At 41.9% G+C, this 17865-nt stretch overlaps 1 protein-coding gene across 1 annotated transcript; it reads right to left on the bottom strand.

Annotated features, from left to right (window-relative positions):
• Positions 1-9: 9 nt before the first annotated feature.
• LOC104551912 (nucleolar RNA helicase 2) lies at positions 10-17262 on the bottom strand. The gene is made up of 15 exons (XM_062000791.1): positions 17096-17262; positions 16244-16510; positions 14593-14668; positions 13700-13878; positions 12062-12179; positions 10988-11173; positions 10332-10477; positions 8425-8574; positions 6563-6724; positions 5693-5812; positions 4872-4945; positions 4515-4674; positions 4080-4214; positions 1404-1448; positions 10-560 (listed from the first exon to the last, which is right to left on the bottom strand). Exons 1-15 carry the CDS (start codon positions 17198-17200, stop codon positions 351-353), a joined length of 2133 nt encoding a protein of 710 aa, XP_061856775.1. The 5' UTR covers positions 17201-17262; the 3' UTR covers positions 10-350.
• Positions 17263-17865: the final 603 nt, after the last annotated feature.

The following is a 17865-nucleotide window of genomic DNA, read 5'->3' as shown; positions in this document are numbered from 1 at the left end:
ACCTTGGAAAACGATATTTTAATTTTTTGGAAAATGTACAGGTTTGAGGAGCAGTTGAGATCTAGGTATGATAGAGGGAGCCAGGCGACACCTCCGAATGCAACAGACAGATGCTGGAGTAAAGGCTTAGGTTGTACACTTGAAATAGCAATACAAGAAAAAAAGGTAAATAAGTTGTGGTGTTGTGTTTAAAAGTGAACAGCGTCTTTTCTATGATCAAAGCAGTACTGAGAGGAAAAAAATAAAATCTGAGTGACAGATTGTTCCAAGTGCAAACACACAGGAATGGCCTCTGTCAATGTCATGTAAAATAACATAGTCCCATCTTTTCCCCTTCTGGATTGTTGACATTAACGATCAAATGCTCTATCGAAACTTCGTTTCTGGCCTCTGCCTCTGAATCTGTTTCTACCAGAGCTCCCACGCCGCCCATTCCTGAAGTTTGAGAAGCTTCGGCCATTTCCTCTGTCGCCGCCTCCTCCACTTCTCTGTGATTCCACTAACTCGGGCAGTTCCGTTGCCACGCACAAACGCCATTGTTTCGAATCTTCCCATCTTGCCTGTTGAAGTGAAGTCAGAGATACCAAGTTAAACTCTAGGAAGGCAAATACAGAGCATTTAATAATTCTTAAATTTGCTCAACAGTAAAGGCAAAACTACAAGCTAACAGAAGGGATTCGAGTTTCTAGCAAAAGTGCTCAATACTGACTTCAAATTTTTGAATGTTAAGAGCTACTGCTGTCTGAATAGACCTCAAATACTACACAACAGAGGTGAAAACTTGCCTTAAAGCTTTACACAGCAGCTTCATCAATGAACTCTCCCCACCCATCATTTATTAAGCATACCACTATAATTATTATCGATCAGAAATCCACACCCTCCTCTCAATTCCCCTCTAATCCAGAAGTAAACTTTGATTTAGGAGAGAATGCATGCTAGGGCATGAGGGTGTGGAGATGAACTAAAGGAGAAATACCTAAAGGAAAGACTGAAGTCTAGGCAATTTTGGCATGGGGATACTAAATCTGCCAAACAAAACCTGGAATTCACTTTTCTGTGGAGTGAATTCTGAGTGAAAAGAATGAGGGGAAGGGAACACAAAAACATGTTTTTATAGTGTAATGAAATTCACTGCCTAGTCCCGCAGCAGCAACAAGGGGGAGATTGTTCACACCACCACTCAGTTCTCAGTGCACAAGTTTCAAGCTATGGATTTTTGGAGACAGAAGAATACTTTAAAAAGAGAATACTGTGTACTTGTTCTGTTCTTCAGTCCCTTCAAAGCCATCTCTTTAGCTACTAGGAAAGGCAGGATACGGGCTACATAATGTCTTCTGCCTGGCCCAGTCCAGCCAGCTTCCTCTACAGTCTGCCATGACCAAACATTTCAATGAACGTACCTCTATGTCCTTTTGGTCTGCTGCAGGAATATCAAAGCACACACCCTAAAAAGACAGAACAATTTTAACAGACACAAGTCTTTTAGTTGACTGCAACTAACAAAAATATAATAGAAACTAAAAATCTACATACTAGAACAAACAGTTTTACTTTCCAAAGTGTTTTTGATAGGTATTTAAGATACTTTGAAGTCTTTGAATATTGAGAGACTTCTTGAAACGCCAGTACTTGCAGTTCCCTAAAGTTTTCCTCATATATACAGATTTTTCTTTTCTTTGCATAGCCAGTACCTCCAGCTCACATTTTCTTGCTCTTTTAACAATAAGTTTATAACCCTAAATTGTAGTCTATTGGCTTCTGAATTATTCATTTTGTTAATCCTTTCAAGTCAGAAGTTTTACTCCATACTAAGAAATGTATGCACTCAGCAAACTGAATATTTAGGCTCAGATGGAAAATCCGAAGTTAAACTACTTGAATGATTAAGCATGATAAATAATTTGCATGTTAAAATGCTATTCTTTGGTAATTCTCTATATCCAGACTGCTCATTGAGACAATCTCACATAAGAAAAACCATCCATAGGTAGCATTTGACACACCAAACAGAGAACAATGCTGTGAATACAGACAGAGTCCAGGACAATAAAACAAATCTTGCCAATGAATGTAAAATCAAATATGCATTAAGAAAAAAAATCAGAGATGGAAATAACAAAAATAGTTCACAGACACAAAGAAGCGTCCTAAAGTTTACAAGCAGAAGTGCATGGCCAATAAATCCTGTGACACATACAGCAAGACATGCAAGTTAACTTTTACACAAAGACGTAATGTAGAGGAGAATATACACAGCACCTAAGACAAGAACTGATTTTGTTTAAAAAAAGTCTTTAAGCTGTTGTTCAAGCATAGGGTGTCCTTTGTTTTAGGCCTTCTTGTTCACCAAGTCTGGGTACCCTTCATATGGACACATAGACGTGCTGTGATTTTGACCATTTGCAGATGCTATCACCACCTGCCATTTTTACATCTCTCTCCTTCTGATACTTTCAAAAGACCCCTTGTTCTACCTGCTGTCATACCAATCTTAATGCTTCTGTTACAAATCTCTACATAAAAGCTCATTCAGCACCAGCCTATGAAGTGTCTTCTCAAGTCATCTTCAGTTTTGGGGTTTAGTTTGCCTGTTGTTCTCCCCATCCCACAACACCTTAAACAACATAAAATCAGGGAAACACAAACTGATTTGCTCTCTGTAACACCACATGGTATATGTTGTCTTTGATGGAAACTCCAACATAGATAGGAATTAAGTATGGAAGGCAATATAGGTGTGTGAAAGCACCAGAAAGATAAAACAGCAAAATCACAGAATCATAGAATCACAGAATGGTAGGGGTTGGAAGGCACCTTTAGAGATCATCTAGTCCAAACCCCTGCAGAAGCAGATTCACCTAGATCAGGTCACATAGGAACGTGTCCAGGTGGGTCTTGAAGACCTCTAAGGAAGGAGACTCCACAACCCCTCTGGGCAGCCTGTGCCAGGGCTCCCTCACCTCAACAGTGAAATAGTCTTTTCTTATATTTAAGTGGAACTTTTTGTGTTCCAGCTTCATCCCATTACCCCTTGTCCTGTTGCTAGCTACTATAGAAAAATGGGGTGTCTCAACCTCCTGACACCCACCTTTTAGATATTTATAAATGTTAATAAGGTCTCCCCTCAGTCTCCTCTTCTCCAGACTAAACAGCCCCAGTTCCCGCAGCCTTTCCTCATATGAAAGATGCTCCAGTCCCCCGATAATCTTGGTGGCCCTGTGCTGGACTCTCTCCAGCACTTCCCTGTCCCTCTTGAGCTGAGGAGCCCAGAACTAGACACAGGACTCCAGCTGAGGCCTCACCAGGGCAGAGTACAGAGGGAGAAGAACCTCCCTTGACCTGCTGGCCACACACTTTTTGATGCATCATAAGGGAGAAGAGAATGGCAAGTGTTGACAGCACATAAATTAATTCAGCCATCAAGATCACAGCATCTCTCTACTGTTTTATTCATCATGGTATGTTGTGAAACAAGAAATACCCCTAGAAAAACACTAAGATGGAGCAAATCAGCAATAATGCCCAACAACCCACAAAAGCAGAACATAAGCATTCCTTGTCCCCTATGTCACCACAAAAAATCCTGGACAGACTATTAGATGACACATTTTCATATTCATGAAAACACATACAAACTGAGAGAAGAGTGAGGAGAACCACTTTTGTTCAAAGTACCTGTCTCAGTGAGCTTTGCTACCGTTGTTGCAACGCTGTTAAGGATGCAACCCAAAAAGTACCTTTCTTATCTTTAAGTTTCAGAAACATGATGGATGTGCACTTTAACTGACTGTTCTATATTTGTCATCAAGGCATAGTAAGTGCAGTTAATAGCTTTTACCACTTTGGCTATCCCTACATATCCTTATGTCATATCCTCCATTAGCATTTCAGTGAAGCCCCTGAGATGCCCAAGCCCTAACAGAACAGATTGAGGCCCGTCCTCCTTGGAGGGTCATGCTCATATCAACAGCATCTGCTATAGAGGGGAAAAAAAAAGACCAAATACCTCCCCTGATAATTGCTGAAAGAAGGCTAAAACCAGAAGAGCTCAGCAGCAGGTACAAACAAAATCTTACCATTTTTCCCTTGAGGAAGCACATTCTGTTCACCTTCCTATCAACATCATCACCCAACAGTTCACGCAGTCTTCGCCAAGCGTAGCTCATATTGTTTATTTCTTCAGAGCAGCGTAATATCATTGTAACAAACCCCTAAAGAGTAAGAAATTGGGCATAATCCATTTAGGCAGGAGAAGAAGCTTCAGCACATCTATCAGAACAAGAAAACCTGCTAATTTACAGTTTCTAAGTGAAGCTTTCAAGTGGATACTGTTATGGGACAGCAAGTTTATTTATAGCCCCTACATTCTTGCTTTTAAGTAACTCGGTGGTTCCTAGTGGCTTAAGTACAGTTCCCATAAACAAAATCATATAATTCTTTACTGAAATAACACAGAAGTGTGTTGCGTTTTTCTCCAGATTCAAGACAAAGATGAAGCCATACACCCTTACCGCATCCGAGTTCAGCAAGGAGCGCTGTTCGATGGAAGTAGCGCCTGAAATGTGGGCTAGAGCTGCTGCCAGAGCAATTACCGGTCCCTTTTCTCGTATTAGGAACTGGGCAGATTCTTTGAAATACTCAATAGCAGTTTGAGAAACAGAATCCAGGCACCTAATTAATCAAAGCAAAAAGAAAAGCAAACAAAAACAACCCCACATTACTATATTAGTATTTACTAGGCTCTGGAACAGAAGAAAAACAGCAGTTCAAGATGCAAGACTTTAATAGTCATCAGCTCAGAGAGGTCACAGAGACAGCAAAGAGCAATCCCAACAGCCCCTTAACAGAACTTGAGTCACCAAACACACCTGATGGCATCTTTGCTGGAAGCTTTTATTATATCTGTGGCAGTAGGAACACCAACGCGCTTGAAAGTAATGCCCTGAAATTCAAAAGGAAAGCACAAATAATGTTACAGATCATAAATAATGCCATTCTAAAGAAACACTATTGGACTCCAACAAAACAAGCATTTAAATCTATCATGTTTCTTCTTCTTTTCACCTTTTAGCTAGTGAAAATTATAAGGTTACACATAGAGGGAAATGGGTAACCTTTAATGTACCAGGTCAGTTTAAATGATACAGTGATTTTTAAACTGAATTCAATAGGAGACTATTTTGGCAGATCCCAGGAGAAAAAAAAAGTAAAATTCTAAAGTAAATCAGACTAAAATGAAATACAAGTTACACAGCCTTTCTAAATGGAAGTCTGAGTCTTATGTGCGAAGACTAAAACCATCTCATCCCATCTGAACATTTAATTGCTGAGGAAACTACCATACGGAGCAGCGCACGAAGAGCAAAAATGGAAGTAACAGTTCTCAGTAAAGCTACTCACATGCAAGTCACTGGTCAGATGATAAACCAGAATGAACACTAATCTGAAATCCTCATTTCCACAGGTACAAACTTGCTGAAAAAGTGTGGGCAAGAGAATGTGCAGCGCACTCCCTGCTCCACAGTAACCAACAGCGTACCCAAACCCTGCAAGCTAACTGCATCCTGGGTGCATGCTTTAAATAAGCCACGTTCTGTAATTGAACTCTTGAGCAAAACATGAAGATTTGACATGCTGCCCTAACACATCACATTTGAGTGCTGGTGATTAGAAGGAAACTATACTTTACCGCTTTTTGTTCCACAAATCTTAACTGATATTCTTCCTTTCGCTGATAAAAACAGATACAGATCCCAGTCCGTCCAGCTCGACCTGTGCGTCCTGAACGATGGATGTAGGACTCCACATCCTTCAAAATACAGAGCCTTATGACTTATCTAATTTATTGTAATTGAATCAACTCACTACATTCACACAACTTCACAGGAGTTATTACAGTTAAGCCTGAACAGTAACTGCATCACATAATTTAAAAACGTTGTTTCACCAAAGTCAAACAAATAAGCTTTTCCATAACCCTCTAAAAGTTACAGTTTGAAAGCCAGAACCATGAGCAAGTCTTGTTTTGGCATCACCACAGAGAGTATGAGAAAATATTTTGAACGTGTATACCTCTATGAACCATCCCACTCACCCTCCTGCACACCGACTTGAGCACAGTTACCAAGATATTAGTAAGAAATTCACTGAAAAGCTATCTTGTTTCGTTTAAGCCTTCTTAACTCAAGCTTGTGTTCTCACTGTGGGGGTCTCCTCCTCATATATGCCCCTATACTTAGTGAACTGTTCTTGCAAAATTTCACTTGCTTTCAATTCTCATGGCTTCCAGACTTGCAATCACCACACATGACCCTGAAGGCAGAGGCTCTGAACAGCCTTACAAGGCAGCATTTTAAGGAGACCACCTTTAAACATGCTGGGGATTTACATATTCTGAAAAAAATCCTCTTAGGAACCACTTGTGTATATCAGGACATTTCTTACCCTTAAATGCAATGCTGATAAACTCTGTGTGGTGAATAACATCATCTGACAGTATATAGTACTTGAAAACAAGACTACAAATAATTACAAGACACTCAACATAACCATCTCCTACCTTTGGTGGTGAACTTTGTACAACCAGGTCAACTTCAGGGATATCTAAACCACGGGCAGCTACGTTGGTCGCAACCAGAACTTTAAATGTACCATTTCTAAAACCTTTCAGAGTGATTTCTCTTTGCTTCTGAGGAATGTCACCATGCAATGATTGGCAATCCTGAAAAACAGTGTCATTATAGGACTGTATCAAAATCCAAGACAGCCATTTTATGGTTTTATCTTGGTATTTGACAGATACCACACGGCAAAATACCAAAGAACTGAATCACCAGAGTTTGTATTTTAGGTCTCACAATATTTACTCAGTAATTCTTATTCCAGTACCTCAAAGACCTTTAACAAAGGTTGCAAAACAGAATCACCGTGTCTTACCTCCACCTGTAGTTACTGTGACCTATGAAAACAACTGTGCCCCAGCTTGCCATCCACACCATCTACACAAGACTTAGCTGTTTCAGAATAGCCATTGACAATTTTGTCAGGCCTTATTAGGATTTGTAGTCATCTTTCCCAAAATAGTGTTGCTTCCTAATTCCCCTTCATAAATGTATTTCCCCAAATACAACTTAAAGGATTTACAATATAAGTTGCCCTAAAAAAACCAAAATGAACTACAGCTTAAAAGATAGTTTTTAACCAAACATTGTTGAAGTCCTTCTGTGTCACAGCAATAAGAAATATGAAGCCCAGACATACAAAAATTGTTCCTTCCTCTATTTCATATTTCACAGCTTGTCTGTGAAACATGTAAACAGAATGATTTAAAAAAAAAAACCAAACCACTACCACAATGCTAAGGTCAGCACAGAATTCAGGGTTTTTTCAGGCAACTTTGGATTAAAAAGTCAGGTGGTAAATGTAATGGGTACATATTCTGTTAGCTAGTATTAATATGCTAAAATAGAAACATCTAAGTAACTTCCTTCTTTTACCCACCAAGACTGGAGTTCTGCATTGCCTACACAAGATTTGATATCACTAGCACCACCAGCAACCAGGGACAGGCTCCTCCATAGTGAGGTCATCTATGAGTGTGGGAGAAACACTCCCAAGCACAGTTGTGGCAGATGAAAAAGCTTCTTCTTTCCACAGGAACATAATGCTACACTGCTTTCCAGATATAACTTAACTCACCTCCTCAATGGAAACATGCAGAAAAAGTAGTTGCTGTGATACCACCACCAAAACTGGGTGTGCAGTGCCAGTGTCACTACACAACTTAAACACTGCATCACTATGTCAGCGAGTTATTTTCCACCAGTGTTTGAGAGTGTCATATTGCAAACCTCAGGATTACACTAGAAGCCATTCAAAAGAGACGGCAGATTGAATTCTTTCTGTGTATAAAGTTTTAAGCTCTTCACAACAGCTAATAAACACCTTAATGGAACAGAAATACAGTTCTATCACAGCTCTAAACCTAATTGCCCCTGCAACAACACTAATGTTAGCATCACAGCTCAGTATCTGCTATTCCAATAACATGACCCATTATTCCAGTAGTTCTCCAAGTCTACCACCATTTTTTTAATCCAGAATAGTCCTCTCTACAGAAAAATCAATTTGTAGCTGCTTCATTTAAAGTCACCGAGAACTCTTAAGAAAAAATGTCCTTTGTAGCTCATTATCTCTTACTCCAGCCTACTCCTGAAGACTATATATACTGCTATAAACTTTCAACCAGCTTGGTTTGGGGCTTATTTAAAGGCAGCTTTGAAACTACCTGACCACCTGCAAAAGCCTGCCTTATCCGCTTTGAAAGCTGCTCTCTACAACTTACTCAGCATAAATGTGGTATCAACATAGTGTTCATACACCTCCGACAGGTTTTGTTACTTGATACATATGACAAAATACCTGTTTGATTGATGCATTGAGAGCCAGTTCATTTGCCTCCTTCTTGGTCTCACAAAAGACAATGGTCCTCCCATGGCTGCCACTGTAGACCTGAATGACATCTCCAATAACTGCAGCTCTCTGAGACCAGTGACACTCTATTGCTAAATGCTACAGAAAAAAAAGGCCAGCATTTAGCTTACATAAAAAACAAAATTCTTTTCCAATGCATTCGAAACTGTAAAATCAAGAAACATTGAAAAGTTACACAGCTTCCTGATGGGCAAAATAGGCTCATTTGTATTCCTGGAACATGCAAAATCCAGAAGGCTCTTAAGTGAATAACTACAGAAGAGGGAAAAAAGATGATTCTCCAAACCCATTTTTTAAAGCAACAGGAAAAAAAATCAGGGGGTGTTATACTGATTCTCTAGAAGACAGTCAGATGTGCAAGATTTTGTCATGCTTTTATCAACTAAAGCTTTGTGTCAGGCAAAGGGAAACAAATACAGTGTGTTAAAAGCTTTCTTAAAGCACAAGATTCAGTCCTGCTGATGTGATGTGTCCAACTGATGTGTCAAAGCCACCGCTAAGCAGTTCTTAAACAGAAATCAGTGTCTTATTTTCATAGAATCACAGAATGGTAGAGCTTGGAAGGGACCTTTAGAGATCATCAAGTCCAACCCCCCTGCAGAAGCAGGGTCACCTACATCAGGTCACATAGGAACATGTCCAGGTGGGTCATGAAGACCTCCAAGGAAGGAGACTCCACAACCCCTCTGGGCAGCCTGTGCCAGGGCTCCCTCACCTCAACAGTGAAATAGTTTTTTCTTATGTTTAAGTGGCACTTTTTGTGTTCCAGTTTCATCCCATTACCCCTTGTCCTGTTGCTAGCTACTATAGAAAAAAGGGATGTCCCAACCTCCTGACACCCACCCTTTAGATATTTATAAATGCTAATAAGATCTCCCCTCAGTCTCCTCTTCTCCAGACTAAACAGCCCCAGTTCCTGCAGCCTTTCCTCGTATGAAAGACGTTCCAGTCCCCTGATCATCTTGGTGGCCCTGTGCTGGACTCTCTCCAGCACTTCCCTGTCCCTCTTGAGCTGAGGAGCCCAGAACTGGACACAGGACTCCAGCTGAGGCCTCACCAGGGCAGAGTACAGAGGGAGAAGAACCTCCCTTGACCTGCTGGCCACACTCTTCTTGTTCATCCCAGGATACCATTGGCCTCCTTGGCCACAAGGACACATTGCTGCCTCATGTTTAGTTTATTATCAATCAGGACTCCCAGGTCTCTCTCTGCAGAGCTGCTCTTCAGCAGTTCGACCCTCAGCCTGTACTGGTGCATGGGGTTGCTCCTTCCAAGATTCAGGACTCTGCACTTGTCCTTGTTGAATCTCATGAAGTTCCTCTCATTTTATCAAGTAAAGACAAGTAATTCAGGCTTGGAGTGTAAACGTATTGTATTCCTTGTTATGGTACTTTCTGCACAGCAAACAAATGCCTAGTGAAGTGACACATCACAGGATGGTTGAAGAAAAACTCCTGTACACAGCATAGCAGAATTTGACTGTAACGTCTGCGGTGATTTAAAAGAGGCAGATTGATGATGTTAACATGTGCCTTTTGCTTCCAAGTTGCATTAATTCAGATACTACTTTTCTTTGAAAACTGACAAAACTAACTCATAAATGAATCCTCACTCTACTTGAGATGTCTATATGGTTACTGGATGCTGTGAGAAGAGACAGACCCTAAACCTAAAAACAGTTTGAGTACCTATAATGTGCCTTATGCTTAAAAGAATAACTCTTAAAACAACTTTCAACATAGTTCTGACAATGTACCCGAGGATGGGATGACATTTGTAGCATAAAGGAAAAGGGTAAAAGACTGAAAACATTCCACATTAGACAGATTACTCACTTCTACTGTTGTAGCAGCCTTTTGAGTTCTTTTCCCAATAAGGTCTATCTGTTCATATTTAGACTTCATGTATTTCTTAGCCACATCATACACCCAATGTGGGCAAGTTGCAGAAAACAGTAGTGTCTGGGGATTGTCTTCAGAATCTTAAAACACAGAACAATGTTTCATCTTACAGTCATGTACAACGTGATTATATGGATTATATAAAACATGAAACCAACTTAACAGTATATAAGAAGACTATTCTGCTTTTTAAATGTATGCATTATCAACATCTGGAGAAAAAATACCCTAAAAAGCCTGAACATTTTCAAGATTAGAAAAAGAACTTACTATGACCAAAAATCCAGTCAATTTCCAGCAGTGAAAATGGTAAAAAGCTTTTAATTCCTTTTAACTGAAAGAAGTCCAAAAATAACTTACAGCCAGGTGTCAAAGACAGTTATTTAAAGACCTCAAGGTGCTGATTTTAAGCTCTGCAAAAGTCCTAAGAATGATTCTCGCTTCTGGAACATCTCCTTATGTACTGCATTCACAGTACATTTCCTATGATAGACAGTAGTCAGTCTTTTCTAAACAAAGCCACCTTGCAACTTGCAGAAAAATATATCTACTATTACTAATACTTCCTACTACTTGTTTATTGAGATTACCCTTCTTGTAGGCAACTCGTAAAATGTCTTCCACTTGCTCAGCAAATCCCATGTCCAACATCTGGTCAACTTCATCAAGTACCACATGTTTCACTTTGGTAAGATCCAGCTTGCCATTCTGAAGGTGGTCTTTGATTCGACCAGGTGTCCCAACCAAAATGTCAATGCCGCTTCTCATGAGGTCAACTGATAAACAAAAGAGAGCAGAAGGGCAGTTAGCAGTGAACTAGGGAGCATCCTCTACACAAGAGACACATGGTAGCCAGGTAATAATGATACAGCTTCCTAAGCCCTTGACAAGTAACCTCCTTAAAAATATGAGAACAAATGATGAACGGGAGGAAAAAACTTGGGGGAAAAAGGAAATCCCCAAAACTTGTAAGGTAAAAGTTGGCTCTTCCTGAAGGAAAAATTAATTTCCCTCACCCCATGGCTTAAAGTGGCAAGCAAAGAGCTTCTTTTACCATACTTTGGAAATAGTTATCTCTTCCCAAATTATGTACCTCAACTGAAAATATAAAACCCTCCCCACTTCATTTATTTGATCATTCAAATTACTGAAATCACTTCCTTCCTAAAGCTCTGCAGGAAAAGAGAGAAATCAGTCCCTATTATCTCAAAATATATTACAATGGAAGAGCTTATTCTTATTCCTGCTCTCATTTGCCTTGCTTACAACCACGAAGATGGAATATTATGCTGTCACAACAAATAAATACTTCTCTTTATCAATCTTCTAGGTACCCCATATCACACAAGAAGACTCATTCCCACTCACATCTCTTAAGACTAAACATTTTTTAAGAAAATAGGAACGTTTACAAGAACCTAAACCCAAATACTCTGTATACACACAGTATAATCTCTTTCACTTTGAAGTACGTGAGCAGACAAGGAGCACCAAGAGTATAATTGAGAGCTAGAGTTATTTCTTAGAAGGTACATTCAGAGCTACTGAGTTCCCAATGAATACTCTGCAGTTCTGGAGTTAAAAATATGTGTTTGAAAGGACCCAACTGCATTTCTCAAACATGTTCATTGACACTCCAGTTACTAGTGATTAGTGCCACTTACCTTGTCCATTATACGGAGTTCCACCGTAAAAACAAGCCACTGTTAGCTTTCTTGTGATGTCCTTGAAATCTTTGGCAACCTGGTTTGCCAGCTCTCTCGTTGGACAAAGAACTAGTACCTAGACAAAGCAAGACAAATGGATGTTCTCTCAGCGTGGCTTCTGCCAAGAAATCACTACACTTGTAACCATTAGTTTAGGTCTGATCATTTATGTAATTCATTAAAAATAAGTTTAAACAGTTATTTAAGCAAAGATTACAGAAACACACTGCCCAAGTCTCTTGTAATAACATTAATCTCCTTCGGCACATACTCATTGAGGGCATTAACTTCCTAAATGAGGTGGACAGGATTTACTTAAGTCTTATTTATCTGCAGCTCTTGAACAGATCAGCTACAAATTTCTTTCTAGATGTACATGTGCTGTTTTGAGTACAAGACTGCAGCATTTGTGTAATAAAAGAGTTTCATGCACACTCAGTAATGCTTCACAGTCCTGTGAGAAAGTGTAAGAAAGACCTATCAACTGTCTCTCGGTTTCCCTGTGACTCAGGGAAACATATGCTCAGTCTAAAAAGCTGGTGTTCAGCGTGGTTCTGGAGCTTGTGCTCATACCTCCACAGAAGCAATCAAGGAACCATCCTCTCTATCAATATACATACTTCACTGCAGCTGATGGACAAACTACTAGCTAGAGTTTTAACTAATTCAGCTCAACGTGGGATTGCAGTACTGTTCTCAAACATGGCATCAGTGGCTTGACAAAAGGAACCTTACAATCCTTATCCTGCTGTATCTTTCAACATGGAAACACACTGTGTGGACTACAGTAAAGTGAGGTCTGAAATCTTTTTTTTAAGACTGGCAACTCCATCAAACAAAGCTTCCCCTTCTCTGCAACACTGTGCCAAATGTAGAGTCAGCATTCTCAGTCAGCCAGCCAGCCAACATGATGGGCAGACAAACAAAACAACTAGTACTAGTTTTACGGTGAGTTTCAGGTAATCTATGAGATGAGTGACAGGGTGAAATAACCTGACAAAAAGCATCAACTACTAATGGGGATGGTAAGCTTTGAGCTACATAGTTTCGGAGGGCATCACAAGAATTTGGTGAATAAAGCCACACGTGCTATTCACTAGCAGAATGCTCAGAATCAATCTGCACTTTCTGGAACAGAAGCTTCAATATCTGGTGGTGGTCCCAGTGAAAACTAGGTCTATTTTTAAAACCCCACACTATTTATATGTTTAAACAAAAGTGTTGAAGTATTCAGCTTTTATCAATCGGACAACTCAATAATGTGGACAAAAAACGTGGATGCAGCAACCACTGGATCTGAATAGGTAAGGTGACTGAACAAAATCAAATAGGAACAGCTGGGAAACCAGTACTTTTGGTCTCCCTGTAGGTAGAAAAAGGAAACTGACAAGTAGAGAGAGCTATTTTGCAGTTTACTCTTGATCAGAGAGTATGAGGCAGCACAGGGTACAGGCAAAGCACAACAAACACACTTTCAAAGAATCTTTCACTTGGGCTGGCTTATCCCTGCACAAACTTGAACAACTTTCCCAGTGGATTAAAACTGTGAATAACTGACACAAGACCACACAAAGTTAGCACGCTAAGCATAGTTACCTTTGGTGATCGGCCTCTTTTTCTTTCCTGTGAGTCTCCTTGAAGCTTTTCAATTAAAGGAATAGCAAAAGAGAACGTCTTCCCTGTTCCAGTTCGTGCTTGAGCAATTACATCTTTGCCAGAATATACCGGGTCGAAGGTCTTCACTTGCACAGGGAACAGGTACGTCACTCCTCGAGCTGGGACAATTTCAACAGAACTTCCTTAGTACCATCATTTTACAAGTGTTTCTGCATACTCTTCAGAGGAAGTTATACCAAGCAGAACTTCCATCAACTCTAAAGTCATAACCACATTATCACCTCCACTGACTGACTTAGTCACAGAGGTCATCTGTAAAGAGTGCCCTGGGACAGTCCATTTGATCTTCCCACTTCATACCACCAGATGTAGCAGTAGCTGGGATAGATGAAGTTACTGGCCTTTAAGGAAAGCCTTTGAGTACTGTGGCTTTGTTTCTGCAATACTGCTCGCCTATCTATGAAAATCTCATCCTTTCAGATAAAACATAGGTCAAAACCGCTTATCTTCTTCTCTTAATTCATACTAAGCCATGGACAAACTGATGTCAAAGATAGTAAATATAACTGGTTTTCCTTCACTCACACTGAAATAACTTTGAATCGAAAAATTCTTGAACAGATTTTTTTTCTAGCTTATATCATTTAAAAATCTACTGTAAAGGCTGAACTGGGTAATACTGCAAACAGAAAAGTCTATGTTCAAAGATGTATTTCCAGCAGACAATCAATATGCCTTCTGTATAGCGCCTGTGTTTGTATATGCACAAGCAGAGCACATCTCAAAGCTCATCGACTGAATATGTTGAGTATAAAAAAACACATGGCAGAGATTATTTACTTTGTGTTGTCACCTTGTGACAAGAAATTTACCTTGAAGAAGCTGAACAGTGGCTTTGGAAATAGGAAAATTGGATAAAGCACCTTCTTTCTGTTCTTCAGTCATCTCCTGTCGAGTAAACAATAAATCAGGTAACATTCCATGTGACTATCATGTGATCATCAGAAAATTCAAGGTAATGGCACAGGCACTGGTGTCATAGCCAAGGGTCAAATTTTCAGTGACTACCACAGATGCAGCTAAAGGACCTTTTTTGGTTTACTTACCATGATATTTCAAAGTTATACAAAAGTGATCTGTAATTTAAGTCTGTTTCATATCTAATGGAATAATGCTGTAAATGCAAGCCACCCAAATGAAAACTCTGAAAACTTAGTAAAATTTTAACATCCTACTTTAAATTACTACCAATACCCTAACAGATGATGCTGTAATATGCAAGAATTAGACCTGACACCTAGCCTGTTTCCTACTTCCCACTTACTACAGCACAGTGATTTACAAGCACAGAAACTGATTCCAGAAATAATAACATCACTTTCATATATTCTGTGACTCTGTGATATATGTTTTAACAGCACAGTGCTAAAAATGCTAAGCGGGGGGAAACAATGCTAACCCTGGTAACCATAGAAACCCTGCATGCTTTGTGAAGCATCGACTGGAACAACAGTAAAATCAAGCAACAGCAGAACACACAGATATAAAGGCTTTTTAAAAAAAAAATCCTGAGTACAACAAGGGTGTACCTTCAAAAAAATAAAAAAGGTGGCTCATGTCAAGCAATTTTAAAGGAACCCAAATTAAACAGAAACAAAAACATTCTCACGGAAAGTCTTAAGAAGTCCTACAAAATGTGCTATTTTAATAGAAGTAGTTCAGTTGGAAAAGACTAAGATCACCAAGTCCAACCATTAACACTGCACTGCCAAGCCTATCACTAAACTATGTCCCCCAGAACCTCATCTATGTGTCTTTTAAATATTTCCAGGGCTGGTGACTCTAGCACCTCTCTGGGCAGACCTGTGCCAGTGTCTAACAACCCTCTCAGAAAAAAAGTTCTTCCTAATGTACAAACTAAACCTTCCCTGGAGCAACTTGAGGCTGTTTGCTCTTGTCCTATCACTTGAGAGAAGAGACCAACTACCCCCTCACTACAACCTCCTTTCAGGTCATTACTTCTTATTACATTAAGGACCATTCAATTTATGACATCAACTACTACTATTTACTATGATGATACACAAAAACATATTAATACTTTACCCTTTCCACTATCTAACACCAAATAATCTTTATTTTACTAGAGAAATACTCATTATACCAAAAAGATGTCAAATTATATCTGTAGCAATTACAACTCTATCTGACAATGCTGAATCACTTTAAAGCACCACCTCACTGCAGCTTGTCCAACTGCCAACAGCTACCACAGTACCATACTGGTAGAATGAGGAAACTGTGGTGCACTGACCTAGAACTTCATAACTTTCATAAACTAAAATTTTCTACAGATAATTGACAAAAAGGACAGTTCAAGTAAATTTACACCCTAAAAACTCACACCAGTCTTTGCACTGATTAGGAGGAAAACAAAAGATAACCTCTTCTCAATTTAACGTTGTTGCAACGCCAGTAGTTGAAAGCTAAAAGCACTGTAACTAAACCAAACATTAGTTTTACCTGCTCTTGCTCACTGTCACCGTCACCACTCGACGTTTCACTAGAATTACTGCGACGTTTTTTGTGACTGGATTTATTGTTTAAGGAAGACAATCTCGTGTTCTCCGGGCTTTCTTCTCTCGCATGACCATTTTCTTTAACTGCACTCCTTGATTTCTTGAGTTTCGGGGAGTCAGTGTCATCCTCCGACTGCTCACTGTCATCTGTGGGAGGCTTTCTCTTCCGAGGTTTGTCGTGGCGTTTAGATTTCTTCTCTTTTTTTTCCTTCTGGGAAGGCACAGACCAACACGGCGGTAAATGAAAACTCCCGAACGTACGACACGAAACAGCGAAAACGTTGCAGAAGAGGGAAAACTAAAAGTTTTATGTTGAAGTTATCGCCGAGGAGGGGGCCGGTGCGCGGCAGCTGATCCTCCCAGCCAGGCGCGGGGGCGGCCAAGAGGCACCTTTCCGACCACGAGACACACGGGCCTTCATTTTCGGGACTCTTTCCCCGTCCCACCGTGCACCCGAAAGCGGCCCCCGGGCCGCTGCGCGCCGAGACCGGCCACACGCCTGCTCCGCCGCCACCACCACGAGTGGGACCGTCCCGATCCGAGGCGGAGGCCGCGGCCCGGCGCCACGAGTCACGCAGCCCAACGGACCTCCCGGGAGGCCCCGGCGCCGCGCACGTGGTCGGCCGGCCGGCCCCGCACGCCTCATGGCCGCGCCGCGCCGCGCCGCGCAGACTCCCCCGGCCCACAGCACCGGGGAGGCGCGACTCGAGGCAGTACCCGCCGGACATGAACCGCGCCGTGCGGTGTGGCCAGGCCGTACCCGGCCCCGGAAGGCCCCGGAGCCCTCCCTCGGTACCTTGCGTCGCCGCCGGCTGCTCTCCAGAGCCGATTCGCTCTCCATAGGGCACTCGGGATCCGACTCGGGCCCGCTGCTGGCGCTAAACCGGGTGGCTTCGGGCATCTCCGCTCACCGGCAACCGCGCCACGCCGCCGCCGGCCGCTGACAGACACGGGCCCCGCCCACTACCCGGTAACGGCGGCGAGGCCCCGCGCCCGGCAGCCAATAGCGGCGAGGCCCCGCGCCCGGCAGCCAATAGCGTGCCGCCCTCGCCGCGGGACTACAAGGTCCAGTATGCCGCGTGCTCCCTCCCCCGCCCCGGACTACAAGGCCCAGCGTGCCCCGCCCGGCGGAGCTGCTGCCGGGCCTTGCGCCTGCCCTGAGGGCCGGCAGCGGCGGACGGGCCGGCGCGGAGCAGCCGCTTACCGCCGCGGCGTGAGGCGGGCCCTAACCGCCCTGTGCGTGTCGGAGGGTTGTACGGGAGCAGACATGCTGCTGGAAGGCAGCTGAGGGCCAGGACCCTCTGGAGAAGCGAGAGGGAGGAGATTCCGGTACCCGCGGGACCGAGACCGGCCGTGGGCCGGTGGGAGAGAGCGCTGCAGGTCTCTGCTCAGCCCCAGACACCACAAACGCAGTTTCTTCCCCTTCTTCCCAGACAGAGATGCCTTCCTTCAAAGAAATCTCCAGTAGCTTTAAAAACCGATAACTACAGCGCTAGCTTTCTGTCTCCTTAACTACGGGAGACAAGTTTCCAGAGAGAGCCTGAAGGAGTAAATTACCGTACCAGG

This window comes from Colius striatus, chromosome 8, assembly GCF_028858725.1.
Source record: "Colius striatus isolate bColStr4 chromosome 8, bColStr4.1.hap1, whole genome shotgun sequence".
Taxonomy (NCBI): domain Eukaryota; kingdom Metazoa; phylum Chordata; class Aves; order Coliiformes; family Coliidae; genus Colius; species Colius striatus.
The sequence above is the reverse complement of the archived record's forward strand: the minus strand, read 5'-3'. Positions and strand labels throughout refer to the sequence as shown.